The sequence below is a fragment of the Artemia sp. Qi Xiang Cuo genome, chromosome 1 (assembly GCF_049724085.1).
Source record: "Artemia sp. Qi Xiang Cuo chromosome 1, ASM4972408v1, whole genome shotgun sequence".
Classification (NCBI taxonomy): domain Eukaryota; kingdom Metazoa; phylum Arthropoda; class Branchiopoda; order Anostraca; family Artemiidae; genus Artemia; species Artemia sp. Qi Xiang Cuo.
In genome coordinates this window covers 14710507-14729348 of record NC_142794.1, presented here as the reverse complement: position 1 = coordinate 14729348, position 18842 = coordinate 14710507, and the positions used below count along the sequence as shown (strand labels likewise).

At 36.1% G+C, this 18842-nt stretch overlaps 1 protein-coding gene across 1 annotated transcript in view; it reads left to right on the top strand.

The window, feature by feature from the left end:
• The window catches only part of osa (trithorax group protein osa), a 98075-nt gene extending 87390 nt beyond the window's left edge, over window positions 1–10685 (top strand). Inside the window, exons 17-20 of the mRNA XM_089090863.1 lie at window positions 608–773; window positions 1031–1236; window positions 3621–3743; window positions 8285–10685. Coding sequence (XP_088946989.1) covers window positions 608–773; window positions 1031–1236; window positions 3621–3743; window positions 8285–10354 — 2565 coding nt within the window. The 3' untranslated portion in view covers window positions 10355–10685. The remainder of the gene's footprint in view (window positions 1–607; window positions 774–1030; window positions 1237–3620; window positions 3744–8284) is intronic.
• Window positions 10686–18842: the final 8157 nt, after the last annotated feature.

Sequence of the window (18842 nt, the reverse complement as noted above, 5' to 3'; positions counted from 1 at the left end):
CAGTTATACTTCGTTTGTTTTTTCATTAATTTGAAAATCATGTTGCGTGAACTGTTTTGTTTTTTTTCTTCAGTTTTTTGTTCTGTTTTTATGATAAATAACGAAATTTTGCCTTCCTTTAACTATTATATGGGTTTTATGATAAATTGAGCCTGTCCATGGCCCTGGTTTTTATGTGTCAAATATACTATACTATAAGGTAACGCTTTCATTGAAGTAAATGTTTGCGTGGTGTCAATTTAGGAAGCAGTCATTCTTTTTTCATATTTTTTTATATTAACCAGTTCAAGAAGTTTTTTTTTATGGGTCTTGACAATCACTTTCTAAAAGTTAAACCAAAGAAGTTGTGGTGTGTATTATATTGCAGTATGAGCTAATTTTGGTCACCAATTAGAAGCAAAATTTCCATCATTGTTTTGAATCGATTAAACTGAAAGCGTTAATACAGCAGGCGATAACACGCTCTTGATACAAAGTTAGGTAGATGAAAACCAACAGTAAAATATTGCTTCCTTCGATGTCTGTTTTCAGGAAGTATTTAAACGTTATTTTTGGTGTTTGGTTACTTTGTAATGTTCAACTTTTTATTGTAAATTTTTCTTATTAGGGATACCCGCATGCTGGAAGTCCTAAGCCTGCGTCGCAGCAGCCACGACCACCTCTTGCTCCGATGCAATCAATAGTTCCACCTGGGCCGGGAGGAATTCAGCCATCGCCCGTGCCACAGCAACCTTTTCAGCAGTTCAATCAACAGCCAAGACCTCAGGGTATGGGTAAGAAATATCATTTCTTTTTTTTCTGTCTTTCTCTTTCGCTCCCCCTTTTCCCCTCTTTTTATATGTATGTCTATACTGCCACAAAGCAAAATTTGTCGCATCGTTTTTTTTAGAAATTAAAAGTTAGCATCCATTTGTGCTTGTAACTTATTTAATTTTCTCTTTTTTATCCATTTTCTGATTATTATAGGCAAAAAACAAAAACAAAAAAAAATCGCAACAAAACGAGGTTTAAAGAATTGTTCTTTTTTCAGGATGGCGTCCTAGCTTACAGGGGCAACCTGCATCTGGATCCGCCCCTCAATTTCCTCAAGCTGGACAAAGTTTACCGAGCCAGCCCTCTCAAGGTCCACCACATTGGGCAGCTCATCAAAGGCCAACAAATCAAGGACCACCGGGACCTCCCTGGGAACAACAGTTTCAGCCGAGACCAACAGTTTCGGCAGTTTCAAATCAACAGGTAAATTCGTCTTGTGCTCTTAAATAAAATCGTTTGAGACTCATCCGTATATGTGAGCTGTAGAGGAATGTGTGGTGCAGTGTATGTAGTTGTGCTGTGAAACAGTACTAATTTTAACTTTTTTTTTGTCATTAGTGTTCTCTAGCTTTAAAATGGTAAGGAAGATACCAAACTCTTTCTGTGTAGAGATCGTGAAACAGAAAAGAAATCTTCCTCTGAGTTTCTTTCTGAGACAGGGGTTTAGTGATAGAGATTGGAAAAAAATGACAATATTATTCCACCAAGTGCCACTGCACTGAAATTAATGTTATCATGTGATAAAAGCTAGGAAATGTTTATTTAAATTAGGAGTTTGATTTGTGTTTAAATGTAGCCAAATAAAATACTAGCTGTTATTGATGTTGGAATGGGACTGATTGGAAAGTATAGAATCGAATGAGATTGTCGTCTGTTGCATACGCAGAATTCTTGTGGAAATAATCTATTAAAATTGAAATAAGACTTGCTCGACGCATCTCTATCATAATGGGTAAACACAAGTATTTGATAATGAATTCTATATGACAATAGAATAAACTATTTCTATCTTAGGATTTTATTTCATTATTTTTACAATTTTATTAATTGCTTGTAAATGAAATACTAAAACATATGGTTTTCCATTGTGAGTCTAGATTATTTAGTTTTAAAGATTGTTCTTTTTGGAATCCAGTGTGTGTATAGCACATTCGAGCACTCCAAGATTACTTATCCGACAAGCCTACTTATCCCTAGCGTTTTGCAGGGCATAAATGACGTCATAGGTTAGTAGGATTAGTACTAGAAACGGTCTTGGTTAGTTGTCGGATAAGTTACACCTGCTAACCCTGGAAAATTCAGGATCGTTGAGGATAAGTGACGTCATATATAAACTCAGAATTCAATCTTTTCAAAAATGGGGAAAAAAATATGTGAAATATTATCCAAAGAACAAAAAGGAACAGTGACGTCACATATATATATATATATATATATATATATATATATATATATATATATATATATATATATATATATATATATATATATATATATAGGATAAAAGGATAAGTGACGTCATATATAAACACAGAATTCAGTCTTTTCAAAAATGGAAAAAAAAATATGTGAAATATTATTCCAAGAACAAAAAGGAAGAGTAACTGTGAAACATGGCACGCCTTCAGGGGTTTGTAAATACGCTATGTTTACTGTGCAATGTTGTTATTCGGCTAGTTGACTATAGTGTTTTGGTTGACAAGTTGCCGGATAAATATTTGTTGTTATCTTTTACGGATTACATCCGGGGACTTAATTAAGTGAATTAGTTTGATAAGGGATGCTCAAACGCACTATAACTGTCCAGACAATTCGTCTTCTGCGGGGAAAGGGAAGGGTGGGGGAGGTTCTGCATTATTGTCATCATGATCATCTCTAAGAAAGGCTGTTTGTTCCAAACCAAAGTGTGTAGGGGATAGGAGCTCGTGTTTTTGGTATGCCTTTTGCAGATTCAGATTCATTCGACAATTTTGGGAGAAGAAAGGAGGAAAGGTCTCTATTTATTTTATCAGGATTTGTATAGCAAAACAGGTTTTTGGAGCTGGCAATTGAAACAACTAAACTAATAAATTACCAAATACAGTTAAATCAATCAATCAAAGAAAGAAGAAGGAGAACAAAATAAATAACAGACATAATATTAATTACTCACCTTGCCACAGCAGAAACCCCGTCCGACGACAAAAAAATAAAATAATAATAATAAAAAAAACAACAACAATCAGCAATTGGACAACACGAGGAAAATGAAGACCAGGTATGGATATCTTATCCGATGTGGATAAGAAAGGTCCATCAAAAAGTGCAGTGTGTGTTTAATCACTACTTCTTGCACATAATATCACCCTGGGGCTGAGTAATTCTGCGGCAAACGACAAAATGTGAGATGAGGTATACAAGTTTTACCCAGATGAGTAAAAGTGTTGCTCCGCAACTGTTTGCCGTGTTTCTGCAACAATTGGGAACTGACGCGCTTTTCTAATTCGCTGGGTGGTTCTATTGCCTACCTTTTTTCCAAAAGAAAATGGGTCTGAAAGAAAATATGAAAAACTCAACAAATCATTTTATTTTTCATTTAAACCTCAGAGGTATGACTCCTCTGCGGAAGGATAATCAGCTTGATATGGCTATTAAAAAATGCTTTTGTTTTTCAAGAATATCTTGATTATTGGTAAAAGATTGAGATCTTTGCATTTATCCTTTCTAGTTTTCTAGTCTAGATCTTTTCTAGTTTTTAAATTCTAATTGTTTTCCTTGATCTAAAATGTTTAGGTTTCTGCGCTTATTTTTAGTTTTATTTCTTTTAGGGTCAACCTCCATCCTGGGCTATGCAGTCTTCTGTTCGTGCCCTCGGACCACAAAGACTAATGCGTCCAGAGCCACCAGGGAAAGGGCAATTCCCTGTTAACCAGCAGGGATCGGCACCGAGGGTGATTATTTTTTCTTTCTTTTTTTGCGAATTTTGATTTATGAGAATTGTGATTAGTAGGATAGTCTTGATTTTTTTACGCAGCTGAGTGTTTGAAGCATAAGCCAAAGAGTATGGGTAACTTTTAAAGTGGACGCTGGCGCTAGTGTTAACAGAAAAGGTGCCAACGACATCTAGCATTTGTCGGCAATTGGCATTTTTCAAGCTCTGTAATCATTTTTCTGTAAGGAACTGAGATTAGACACTTATTACTACCCTAATTTTACCAACTACACTAATTGAATTAATTGCTCTTATTATTACACTGAAAAATGCCAAGTGTCGCCAAACGCTAGATGATATCGATAGTTTTTTTTTGGCACTAGCGCTAGTTCCCACTCCTAAAAGTTACCCATGCTCTTTGGCATAAGTGCCACCTGGAAGTTCTACAGGTGGAGCTGGAAGGAAGTATGCTACCAGAAGCTTTTTGCTTACCAAGACTTGGATGAATACGTTCCTCATTTCGCTATTTTTATACATCTTTGGTATTTTCTTGTTTATTGAAATGGGGAAAGGGCATTGTCCCCTGCTGAAACCCATACTTTGGCTTAGTCAAAAATTCGAGTCTGTTCATGGGACTTGATGCGAAACTGAAAACGCCAAAAACGCTTCTTAAAATCTGAATTAATGAATGACGTCTATGGTATATCATAAAGTCAAATGCAAGTTTAATAGAAAAACTACATCAGAATCTGTGTAATACATGACAGATGGAAATTTTAACTATTAAGGAAGAGCAGTTTTTTCTGCACTGAACAGTAAAAGATACTGTTGGCAGATGTCTGTCCAAAAAATGCATTTAATTGTGTACACAAACAATGATTGTTGTTTTTATTCTTAAAAGATTTTTTTCTGATAAAAGTTAAAAGTATTGATGAAACTTAAAACGAACAAAAACTAGTTTATGCAAAATAAAAGATTTCAGAAATATAGAAGAAACATAAAAGACTTTAGAAATGAAAGACTTCAGAAATATAAAAGAAATATAAAGATTTTAGAAATGAAAAAGACTTAAGAAATATAAAAGAAACATAAAGACTTTAGAAATGAAAAAGACTTCAGAAATATAAAAGAAACATAAAGACTTTAGAAATGAAAAAGACTTCAGAAATATAAAAGAAACATAAAGACTTTAGAAATGAAAAAGACTTCAGAAATATAAAAGAAACATAAAAGACTTTATAGAAATGAAAAAGACATCAAGGAGGCACACTTGTGCCTCTATAAAGAGGTGACCCACCACAATTTTAAGCGATTTCAGGTCCTAGAGGTCGCAGAGAGACGGCGGTAATCGCATTTTGTAGCCCAAGCTCAAACTAAGAAACTTGCAAAATTTCATCCTCCGCCGACTTTATCTTCATGGGGTAAACTGGGCCGGAAGTTTGGACCCTCCCACCACACCCCCCTTTAACGTTGTCCGATTGGGCTGAAATTTAGAGGTTAAGCTTTCCTAGCGCCCGGGAGCTTATCCTCGAAATTTCAGCTCAATCCGATCACTCCTTCCCTGTTTTCAAAAAACCAAATATAGCCACTTAAAATTCATCATCTCTTTTTTTTTTTCTTAGCCACGCCTACAGGCCACAGTTGGCAACGGATCCGGGTGAATGAGGACTCATTCGAAGCAGAATTCGACCTGTTAGGGCCTTTTGATATTTTCAAACCGAAAAAATTATCCCCCGAATTTACATTTACGAAAAACCTTAGTTTTTTTCAAATAATACAGATAAACAGGTTAGACATGCTTTGTTATGAAAATATCTGCGCGTCAAATTTCATAACAAAGCATGTCTAACCTGTTTATGTGTATTATTTGAAAAAAACTACGTTTTCTAAAGAGTTAAAGACGCTGAGTGACAAGGTCAACCCTTAAAACGTACAGGGATTAGGAGGCACATTTGGGGGGGCTGTTAAAGAGGCTGAGTCACAAGTTCGAACCTTAAAACGCACAGGGATTAGGAGGCACCCTGTGCGACGTGATTTGAGTATTCAGGAATTAAAAGCCTTAACACAAGAATGTTCAAGAGCGGGGAGTTTGGGGGGCGGCAGCCCCCCAACTTCAACTCCTGACACGATCAGCTAACAGTTAGTCAAGCAATAATAAGTAATAAACTGTACAAAAACGTGCAGAAATTATTTGAAAAAAACTACGTTTTCTAAAAGAGTTAAAGAGGCTGAGTTACAAGGTCGAACCTTAAAACGTACAGGGATTAGGAGGCACAGTTGAGGGGCTGCCGCCCCCAAACCCCGCTTTCGCAGCCTTTAAATATAAAAAACATTTCTTTAAACTGAAAGTAAGGAGCGACATTAAAACTTAAAACGAACAGAAATTATTCCGTATATGAAAGAGGCTGTGCCCTCCTCAACGCCTCGCTCTTTACGCTAAAGTTTTTATTGTTTAAAAAAAGAGTTGTGAGAAAGTCAAACTTTAGCGTAAAGAGCGAGGCGTTGAGGAGGGCACAGCCTCTTTCATATACGGAATAATTTCTGTTCGTTTTAAGTTTTAATGTCGCTCCTTACTTTCAGTTTAAAGAAATTTTTTTTATATTTAAAGGCTGCGAAAGCGGGGGTTTGGGGGCGGCAGCCCCCTCAATGTGCCTCCTAATCCCTGTACGTTTTAAGGTTCGACCTTGTAACTCAGCCTCTTTAACTCTTTAGAAAACGTAGTTTTTTTCAAATAATCAGAAAATAAAAGACTTTATGCCAGATAGATGTACAAAACTAGCTAAATTTCAATTATATTCTCTTAGAGATAAGAAAGCTCTTGACTATGCCGCAGAAAACAAAAGATTTTATTTGTAAGGCTCTCAATAGCCTTTCACTGTTCATAATAGCAATAGCTTTACAATTATATATACAAGGAAATTTATAATTGGTCACAATTTAAATCCCTCTTCTCTCTCTCTCTATCTCTTTTTATTACCTTTTGTAATTTTTGGCATTCAAGGCGCAATTGTAATTATTGAATTGCGTTCATTAGTGTTGTATCCGAAAACTATTATACTATTATTAAACTAAATTTATTATTTGCTTAATAGTTTTGCTTTATTTTGCTTATTTAGCTTATGTGCTTATAAGCTAAAATTGGTTCTAAAGTTGATTATTTCCTAATTATGTGTTAGAACTCAAGCTAAAATTTGTCACTATGACGGCACTTTTTTTCTCTTCTTCATCTCCAGTCAAATGGTCTTAGACTATGAAATCTCGATTTGTTGCATTCGAACTTTCTTTCCCTGGGATTTTCGGCTAAAATTGATGTTTATTTGCAAAAAAAGGGAATACTGATGTCACTATGACGGCACTTTTTTCTCTTCTTCATCTCCAGTCAATGGTCTTAGACTATGAAATCTCGATTTGTTGCATTCGAACTTTCTTTCCCTGGGATTTTGGGCTAAAATTGATGTTTATTTGCAAAAAAGGGGAATACTGATGTCACTATGACGGCTCTTTTTTTTCTCTTCTTCATCTCCAGTCAATGGTCTTAGACTATGAAATCTTGGTTTGTTGCATTCGAACTTTCTTTCCCTGGGTTTTTGGGCTAAAATTGATGTTTATTTGCAAAAAAGGGGGAATACAGCACTTAGCTATGGTGCAATCTCTTTTGTTACAAAAAAGGCAATTTCCATTCTCTAAGTTATTCTTTGAATTCTTTGAATTTTCTTTTGGCACTAATATGTTGGACTTCCGTTCATTTAAGTCTTCGCCCATTACCACTGATTTGTTACGATCGCCCTGAAAAAAAATTGTAAAAAGTGGACAAATCAGTGCTACCCATTCAACATGGGATTATGACTGTTCAGTTACTGTTTAGAGTTTTGACAATATCGAGTTCTATGCTGTGCTTTTTATGTTGATTTGACGTCATTTTCGATGGGTTTCAGGCTCTTTTTTGAAGTTTTAAAGAATTCTACTGATTAGAAAATTAATTAAAGAAATATTGTTTTCGATAATATGGATAATTGTTAATATTCCTGAATCAACGTTCATTTGAAAATGTTTTTCACTTGACAGTTTCTAAAAAAAACTTTCGAGGCTCACGCTCGCAACCTAGCAAAGAACGAGTGACGGTCGCTCTTTGCAGCATCAATGATATCATGGTGGCTAAAATTTAAAACTAAAATTATTGGCTATTTTATCAGCATTACATTTTTCTGGATTGAAGAGTGAAGGATACTGTTTGTAGCTGTACATGTACTATCTACACGTTCTATCATAAACACAGATAGAGTTTTTTTTTGTTTTTACGTCATTTTCTACTGGCTGAGAATTAAAATCGAACTTATTTCTTCAATACTACGTTTTATGTTGCCAATTTCGGAAATCAAAACTATTGAAAATTTGACGAGTACATTACTTTTTGGCCAGTTGAAAAAGTGCATAATTATTGCGAGTTTTGTTGAAGATACTTAAAAAACTTATTCCCTCCCTCGAAACAGACATCAATGTATAACTTTATATTTAGGGGTGATTCATCTTTGTGACTAAAGTGATTCATCTTTGTTTCAGGGTCCTTCCAATGCTCTGCCAATGGTACCACCACTAGGACGTCGAGAAATTGTTTTTCCATCAGACAGTGTTGAAGCTACCCAGCCTAATGTAACAAAGAAAAGAAAGCTCGTAAAACAAGACGTTGCACCTGTAGAAAGTTGGAGGTTAATGATGGCGTTAAAATCTGGCCTTCTGGCAGAGACGACGTGGGCCCTTGATGTTTTGAATGTGTTGCTTCACGATGATCACTCAATAGTTTTTTTCGGACTTGGAAATATGCCAGGTTTACTTGACATACTTTTAGACTATACAAGAGTATACTTGCACAAAGTTTTTGGGCTATTTGAGGACCTTGAGCCTTTCCAGAAGAAAAAAGTAGTGAACGATGCTGAATGGTGGAAGCCTATTACTGAAAAGTCAGCTGAAGACATTGATCTTGGTGAAATAACGCCAGCAGATGTGTTTGGTGATAAATTCCACATTCTAAATTGTAATCCCCACTTATCAAAGCCATTAGAATTTGAAAAGCCCCTAAATTCTCTACTTGTATCTAACCGTAAGCGTAAGTGGGATATTTTTAATGGAAGTGCATTTAGCATTGAAGAACTGAGAACTGTAATGACGCATGTTGACCATGAAGAAAGTTTCTCTAAATTGGTTCGAGTTACTGCTGATGTGAAGAAAACATCTGAACCGGCTGTTATGGTGAAACAGGAACATGAAGAGAATGTGCTCCTTGACGACGTTAAAATACTGCCAAAAAAGGGCAAAAACAATGTAAAAAAGGGCAAGTCTTTAGAAGATATACTGGCCCGTATTAAAAAAGAGCCTATAGCTGATACTCTTACAATGGTGATACCTGAGAAATCAATAGAAAGAATTGACCTTGTGAATGGTGTAGATTTGGATATAAAAATAGAACCAAAAGAGGTGGTGAAACAAGAGATCTTAGAGACTGAATTTGAGATTGCTACAGAAGCTGGGAGTAAAATTAAAATTAGGGATGAAACAGGTCATTTTAAGAGAAAGGTGGAAGTTCTCGAAGATGAATGTCATTCTCGTGATGAACCTTGTTTAAACATCCAAAATGAAAGTCAGGAAGCTCTTGGGAAAAGGTGTGCCACTGTTTTGAATATTTTAAGAAGCCTAACGTTTGTGCCTGGAAATGAGCGAGAGTTTGCAAATCACAGTGGCATTCTTAAATTAATTGGCAGACTTTTGCTTTTAAATCATGAGCACAATCCCAAGCCCAGGGTTCAACGACATTATGAAGAAGAAAATGAAATTCAAGAACAGTCAACAACGCTTGGTAAAAATGAGGAATGGTGGAGTGAAGTTTTATCGCACTGCCGAGAAGCAGCTCTAGTGATGCTTGCAAATATTTCTGGACATTTAGATTTGAATCAATTTGACGAGGAGGTTTCAAGACCTCTAGTTGATGGCCTGCTTCATTGGGCAACTTGTAATTCTGCTGAGGCTCAAGATCCATTCCCCTGGATTAGTGTCAATTCCAGTAGTTTGTTGAGTCCGCAGAGATTAGCATTGGAGTCGATGTGTAAATTATGTGTTTGTGAGTTTAATCCAGATATAATTGTGTCAACTCCACCTTTGGAAAGGATTGAACTGCTTTGTGGACGTTTAAGTAGGTGGCTGTGTCGATCCGAGGACCAAGTGCGCCGCGAATTAGCTCTTAATCTCATTTTTTACTTTTCATCTGCTAGTGAAGGTGTAGCTTGGCTGATTGCCTCTCAAAATGGAACGTTTCAACAGTTATTATCATTTATTGAACAGGCAGAGAACAATGCGATGACCATTGCTAGCCAACATGGTATCAATGCTCTTCGGGATAACCCTGATTCAATGGGCACAAGTCTTGATATGCTGCGCCGTGCAGCATCTTCTGTGATGAATTTAGCTAAACATGAACTGGCCCGTCCGCTGCTAGCGCGGCATGAAGTAAGATTAGTGAATCTTGTTATGTCTCAAATTTTAGATCAGGGTGTTGCTTCTCTGTTGTCACAGGCTTTGTTTATATGCAGTAATGTACGTCATGAGTCAGGCCGTGACGAACCTGGCCAGTTCAGCTGACATGTGTCAACCAGCTTTCAGTCAAGACTACCTCTTAGTTGGCTTTCAGATTACCAGTGCGAAATAGATTTCTTCTGTTTACCATAGGGATATTACTCCTTAAAACTTTCTAATTGAGAAAAAAAAGCACGACTTATTCGCATGTCTAAATTTTAAGAATTAGGATATTTGAAATTGTCGACCTATTTATAAAGATGAACTAATTTTTGTTGTCTCTTATTGAGTTCCATACGTTTGCTATTAGAATAGGAGTGATGTCTTGTACCCGTGTATAGAATTTCTCATAATTTTTTCTTTGTATAATCTTGGAATAAATGTATATAGTATATTATATGGGTGGCTAATAATTATCTATTATTCATATATTTAGTTTGTTTTTCTTCTCAGCTGGGGGACAGGTATCTAAATATTGTCAATAACACTGTATAGTTAAATGGGTGCTGGATACAGATCTTTGGGGAAGATTTTTTCTACATTTCTAAAATCCTGCATAATTCAAGTAAATTTTTTTTAGGGGTGGGGAGGGGGGAGGGGGCGAGGGAAATGGTCTGTATAAGTCTAAACCAATCAATAAATACGTATTTTCACGTAATTTCTGATATTCTAGATGAAGGGGGAAACTCTTCTCCCCTCTCCACTTCAGCCTTATTAGCAATATTTTGTAAACTCTTGTCACTTCCATGATTTTATGCATAATATCATGTGATTAAATACCAGTGAAAGACTATAGAAGCATTGGTGAAATTTATATTTAAATTTTCGCATTGCCTAGTAGCTGTATGGTGTCTGAGAGTGCCAGTTATGGTAGAAAGGAAGATACTAGCTTTGGTCAGATTGAATCTATGAATAAGCCAAGGACCCAGAAGAAAAGGATTATGTTTAAAAAATAAATAATAATTAAACTTCACCGATAAATTCTAAATGAATTCACGTTTATGTTGCCTATTGGTAATTAATGTCAGAGTGGGCCACAATAATTGTAAGTTGACGACTTCATTTTTCAAAAAAATAGCATGACCAGAAAATTGTTCTTGTTATTGCGTTTCACATGAATTTTGGAAGCCGTTCTAAGAAATCCTGTCAACTGAGAATTCAGATTTTTTTTTCTCTATAGCCAGGTCAAGCGACAGTACTTCTGGTTAACGAAAGGAGAGGGTTTTGTTTTGAAGGGGGTCAAGTTGTAAAGAATGAAATAAATAAAATCTAAATTTAACTAAAAAAAAAAAAAAAAAAAAAAAAAAAAAAAAAAAAAACTACCAGTAATGTCAAATTTGCCGTTTACTAATGGTTGAATCAAAGAGTATGGATAACTTACTAGTGTGAACTGGCGTTAGTGTCGGCAAAAATTTCAACGCCATCTAGCATTTGTTGACACTTGGCATTTTTGTCAGTGTACAACAGTGTAATTACTACACTAGTGTAGTAATAACAGTTTGATCTCAGTTCCTGAAAGAAAATCGATTAAGAAGTCTGAAAAAAGAGCTAAATTTCACCAAACGCTAGATGGCGTTGTTGCTAGCGCTAGTTTCTAAGTTACCCATACTCTGGATTGAAGTTTAAGACCAGTTGTCTGCTTGGTGCATTTCTTTTTCTCTCACTCTGGTAGTGTTGCGGGTTATATACGCATTCTGTTTTTAACCCTCTGATTTGTTCACTTGCTTTTTGAAGAATTTTGTTAAGTACATATTTAATACTGAAACTGTTTGAATAACATCTTGGCCACCAAAAATGTATTAACTGAACTATTTGTGCTTAATCTTGGAAAGGTTTTATACCCACACAGGCATTTAGTTTTTTTACATCCCTTCGCTATTCTCACCAGAGTTCTGTTTTATTTACATTAATATAGTACAGATTACACATATCAGCTCATAATGAGGTACATAAAGAAGTAGACTCGATTCGCCTCCTGTTTCACAAGAAAGAAACAACAACAAAAATGCACACTGTAAACAGGTAGAGAAAAAAAGGGGGAGGGGTAGCTGACGAAAAACTAAATGGAGATAGGAATTATAATCACCGCATAACTTACAAAATATTAAAATGTCTGTTACCGTAAGCTGAAAGATCTCTCTTTATTAAATTTTTAATATGAGCAGCAATAATGATTTATGTCTCCACCCCAATCTATTCAAAGCTCTATATAAAGAGTATGGGTAATTTATAAGGGGGTGGGGGAACTGGTGCTAGTGTCGACAGAAAATGTATCAACGCCATTTGGTGTTGTGTGACACTTGGCTTTTTTTCAGTGTAGTAATAAGAATAATTAGTTTAGCTAGTGCAGTCCATAAAATTAGGGTATTGATAAGGATCTGATTTCAGTTCCTAACAGAAAAATGATTATAGGGCTTCAAAAAATGCCAAGTTTCGACATAGACTTGATGGCGTTGATGTTTTTTTTTTCCGAGGAACTGGGGCTAGTATCGACAAAAATAGTATCAACACCATATAGGTCTGTGTAACACTTAACGGTTTTTCAGTGTTGTAATAGAAATAATTAATTTAGTTAGTGCAATTGGTAAAATTAGTGTCCTAGTTCCTAACAGAAAATAAGACTATAATGCTTCAAAATTGCCAGGTTTCACAATACGCTAGATGGCGTTGATAATTTTTTCTTGTGGACACTAGCGCCATTGCCCACTCTTATAAGTTTACTCGATTCTCCAATTAGAATGGACTGAACACTTCCACTCCAGTTCCCACTCGTATAAGATAAGATAGATAAGATCTATTGCAAAAAAACTGTGGGCCATAGTAACACAGAATACAGTCTACAAACAAAGCCCAGGAACAAAATACCACTTTAGATAATAATAAAAAAAAACAACAACAACAACAAAACGACAAAAAAAAGAAACACCAAGGTTCAAAATTTTAACCAGCAAACACCAATCATAAAATTCAAATCCTAAAAATCGCAACAAGCTACCCTCTCCAACCTGATTCTCTGTGTTTAATCCCTAAACGAAGAAACTTACACAGCTGTTTAATATTTCATACGTTCATCTCAGCCATCCGCTCATTTAACCATCATTAACTCCCAAACACTCATCCAAAACAATCATTCCGCAACTCAGATAGCTCTTCATACTCGGATACAAAATGAAATAAGTTCTCATTCACACATCCACACACACAGGGCAAAAAAAGAGGCCAGTTGTCAGCCTAAACTTTCCCAGAAATTTCCTTCTCTCACCTAAATCCAAACTATCTCCTCTTACCGACAACAAATTCTTCAAATCCTCTTTGTTTAACCCAAATTTACAATAAACCTCCTCCCCCCAACAGTCTTTAGCTTGGGAGTAAAGCTGTTTCGCAACTGGTGGAAATCTGAGGCATGGATTGATCTCAATTTGTGAGATTGGGAGGGGGGGGGGGGTACTCTGATTCTGTTTTATAGTTGCTACTCCGAAGGAAACATTATAAAATTCTTAAAATAACTTTAAAATTCTAAAATACTTATATTATAATTCCTAACTATGCTTTCCTTTACTTTACTTCAACTGTGCATAATGTATAAAACTGATCACAAAAGCGGTCTGATTATTCAGACACTTCTCAATTATTAATCTAAGAGAGACATTTGGCCAAAACCTCTTCTCTTTCAAAAGCTTCACAGTTCTTCTGGTAAAGCTTCACCTACAACATCCCTCAGTTTAATGAGTATTATAAAATAAAGTAATTTGCTTTGAATAGAAACCAAGTTAATGCTTCTATAATTACCACACTCACTCATATCACCCTTTTTACAGAAATGTTTAATTGTTTAATTTTTCTAAAATCATTAAATACTTCCACTTCGTCGAAAATCAAGTTCACAATCTTCACTAGTTTGTTTCTAAATTTGCAACCACAATATTTCAAAACTGATTTACCACACTATCAGCACCTGCAGGGGTGTCGTTTGGGGAAGGGAAAGGAGGGGGAGGGGCAGTTACCCCCCAACAATTTGGAGAATATTATATAGCCCATGCCCCTCGACTATCCGGATATAGACCCCCTCTTGCCTCCCCCCTCCAATAAAATGAAGGAGATTCACCCCTGAGCACCTGTTGTCTTGTTATTTTTTGATCGTTTTTCCTCTTTTTATCACTAATTAAGGCATTTGTACGTTTAACTGGGACATGTCCAGGCTGAGCACTTCCCCTCTAAGTCTTAATATGACAATACGAAATTCTGTTATTACAGTCTCTGGCTGCATCTTCTAGATCCTTTGCAGTTTTAACACAGTAGCCTCCACTTCACGCCTTCTTACTTCATAATATCATACCTGCTCTACTTTCCTGACTTTCCTCTTATCCTCATACTGTCTATCCTGCAACAACTGGTAAACCACGTTTATATATGAGAATTCCTTACATTGTGCTACTGGGTTTTAACACCTCCCCACCCTCCCAATTTTTTAGACTCGAAAAAAAGCAACAAAACGTGCATAAACAAGCTTTTGATACATTTTGTAGTTTGTTTTTGTAAATCCCCCATCCCCCTCCCAACAAAAATTCTGGATACACCCTTGGTCCCAGTTGTTCACGGGCCCTGGCTTTATCCACTAAGCTGTTAAAAGGATTTTTTTATATTTATACGAAGTTTGAAAATGGATACGGTAAGTAGTTTGTTAATGGGAAGAGAACAACTAATGTTATTTAAGGACGTTCGATCCAAAAATTTCATTTTGTGAGTCTCAGCGTCGACTGACAATCTCAAAGATAAAGAGTTCATTAGCAAATTTTCCGAGCTCCACGGGAGCATCCGAAGCAATTTTGGTGAATATTGATAAGGGATCTTAGATACGTCTAATCAACGTCTTATAAGTCTCTATCAACAAGGAATAAGGGATCTTAGATATTTCAACAAGGTCGAAAAGCTAACGAGAGGCTAGTTTGAAACAAAAGAAACATAACCTCTTATTAATTATTAAGCAAATCACTTTCTTATCATGAACGTACATCATAAATAATGTACATCCTGTGTTTACAAAGATTTTAATCAAGGCAGTTAACACAACGTGAAACTTCCAGAGCTGACAAATTATATGATGAAACTTGTTTGAGCTAATTTTTTTTTTTCCAAGCAGATATACTAGAAAAATTTTAGGGACTGCCCTTTCCTGAACTAAAAAAAAAATCTGCTCCCTTCAATCAAAATAACAAAATTTACGCGTTCTAATAATTTAAGTGGATTTAAATCTTAATATGCCTATCTCTGGAACGAAACAGGAAAACGTAAATGTTTTTCTCCAAGATTTCCGAGAAAAGTGTCGGCTAATATTTTTCTGTCGTTTATTCGGGTCTCTTATTAAAGTAATACAAGTTTGCCAAGACCCAAACAATTTTGAAGTATTTGACCACACAAAATAGATTGAAATATTACCTTTTTTTTTAATTTTCCGTGAATTTCAATAATTTGCAAAAAAAATATTGTATATTTTAAAGTAAAAAAGTCCTTGCAATACGCGGAATTGAACCTGTATCCATGTATAGAAAATATAAGTGAGTTTGTCTTTGAGAAGAACTAGTGATGTTGTCTAATATTACCAAGCATAAAACTGAGTGTAGCCTATACATTTTAACACATATCGGCTGTGATAATTAAAAGTGCGATATCCTACATATGCTATTTTTGTAACTTTTCAGGAGAGCAAAAAAAATGTTTACCCATGACAAATACATAACTCATTTTCGACCGAAACCGTATATGTCTCAATTTTCCGAAATATCGGAAAAATCACAAACGAAATGTCGCCTACATTTTTTTTTAATTAACCAGCAATATCCGATATTTTGAAGAAAAAAAATTAGGTTAACAACACCCTTCTAAGTAATGCACTTTCTTGTTGAACTTCGGTACCGGTTGTTCCCGGACCTGGCTTCAACCACTCCGTTGTCACAAGGTGAATAGTTCAAATATTTAGACAATACTTGAAATGGATTGCAGAAGACACGAAGCTCATCTCATAGAACAAAATCAATGAATATATACTATTCAGGAAAAAGTTTTTGGGTTTTTCTTAGCAAAAACCATGTAAAAGTTCAGAGTAGTGTTGGGCGATATTTTGATTAATCGATATATCGATATTTTTACTTTCGATATATCGATATCGATATTTCGGATCAGTTTTTTGCTATCTCGTGGATTTGCCGAAATTCAGTAACGCAAAGGGTAAATAAAGGGTATTTTGTATAGCTTTTTTTTTCAAAACTCAAATAATATAAAATCAAACAATAAAAATAAACTTCGATTGCGTAAATGAATATACTAAAAATCCAGATTTCGAATTATTCATGCTTAAGAAAAGAGAAAAGTGAACTAAAGACTATTTATAAACAGCAGCATGTCAATGTTTTTCCCTGAGAATCGGTTCCGCCATTCAGTAATTCATCTGAACAGGCTTGGAAAAAACTCTTTCAGAAGGGACATTGGTAGCGGACACAGGAATGTATGATATTGTAGATACGTACATGTACTTTTGGGACCCCTTAGCACTGAGACTTCCACCACTTGAGTGGAAAAGTTTCTCTTGAAACTGTTGGCTCCCTATTGAAAGTTTGTTGAGCCATAATATATTCGGCTGCTGTCGAAGCATGTCCTGCATTGACTATAAGGACTTCATTGTTGAAACCCAACAAACTGGCTCAATTCTGATGAATACATCACCGGGACTGCAATAGTACTTGTATCTTCTGATCGAGATTGAGTAGCCAACAAGGCCAAATCTATCTCGTTTGAAATTTTGCTCTCAACTTGTAGAAGATCGTCAGGTAAAATATACATTCTCTTGAAACGCGGGTCAAGATATGTGGCGATTGCGACGGGTGTGACTTGAACAAGACTTATAAACATACAATGCATTTTATTCAGCAAAGCCTTTCGAAGCTCATCAGTCTCATCTGAGAATCCACCGAAATCTACCTGAACAAGGTGGCGTCTCAAAATCTTTGACAAAGGCAGGATTTTCGAGATGGGGTATAGACCTTAGAAGAGAGTTCAATAGCTGCCTCTTCAAAGCGTGTAAGCACCGCAATCACGTTTGAAATAACACCCCACTCACTATCAGTGAGTGTGAGATCCACTTTACCGAGAAGCGCAAGCGAGCTTGTTACTGACTCTTTAAAATCTTGTAGACTACGGAGCATACTGAGAAGCGAATTCCATCTAGTAGTCACATCAGGTTTTAATTTTTTGGTGCAAACATTGTCAATAGAGTTTTGAAACTGCCGCAACTTGTTGGTAGCTGCAACACTGCGTCTGAAAAAGCTGACAATATTTCTAGCCTTTTGGACGAGAGGCAACAATTCAGCAGTATCATTAATAGCACCCCCATATCAAATGTAGAGTATGTGCGAAGCACGAAACATGTGTCCATCCTGTACCTACGTGGCATGCAGCATCCTTTACGGCCCGAACTACATTTGCTCCATTATCAGTCACTACAGCAACAAACTTTTCTTTGATCCCCCACGCAGTGGCAATTTTCATAAGGTGAGCCTGAATAGCATCAGCAGTATGTATATTTTTCAGACTGAGAAAATTCACCCTGTCTGAACGGCTAGTTTAGCTTTAATAACATTCAAACTCCGAACTTTTCATTATAACATCATTTGTTGTCAACTTTTCATTCTCAATTGGTAATAATTCACACGTATCTGACTCGAGAGCCGAAAGTGAATTCTTGCAAAAAAGATGCCAGGGTAAGATGTAAGATAAAGATAAATAAAATCAATCATAGGAGAAAGAATTCAAACCTGCAAAGAATCTCAAAGGTGTATGCTGAAAATTTGCAGAATTTTCATGTGGTGGATTTTCCGCGGAGAATATAGAGGGTTAGTGACCCCTATAAAATATCGGTTTCGATAATACGTTTCGATACTCGATATGGATATTTGGTCCGATATATCGATATCAAATATCGCCCAACTAGTTCAAAGTAACATTAAAATTTGAAGCGAACTGGCAATGATGCAGTTACATTAAGCGGCGGGGGAGGGATAGAAGAATATTCTTTTTGTGCTTATAATTGCTTTTAAATTCCATTTCTTTTATATTTTGATTACTCTTAACACGTAACGCTATTTATCTTATTCAACAAAACTTCTTATTCAACACCCTTAATTGGCCCGTCGGGAATCCCGAACGACTATAAACTCACATGTGCCGGATGACCTTTGTCTCGTTATTCTTGAAGAGATATGGAATATCCACAAGCCAGCGGGACCGCCTCAGCTCTTCGCAATCCGGATTTCTTCCTAATGTTATAATTTTGAGTCCAAAGAAATCATCGCACTCAGTAGATGCAACATTTTCAGCTGGTTTCTGACTCCTTATACTTGGTGACGCTGGGGCAATACGCAAATGGTTCGGTAAGGCTGATCTTCCCTAGGAAATATATTACTCCTTCAGACCATCATGGTGGACTTACCACTCTTCAAGTTGAGTCCATTCCTGTTCCTTTTCCTGCCCATATTTAGCACTTCAACTAGACCCCGGCGCC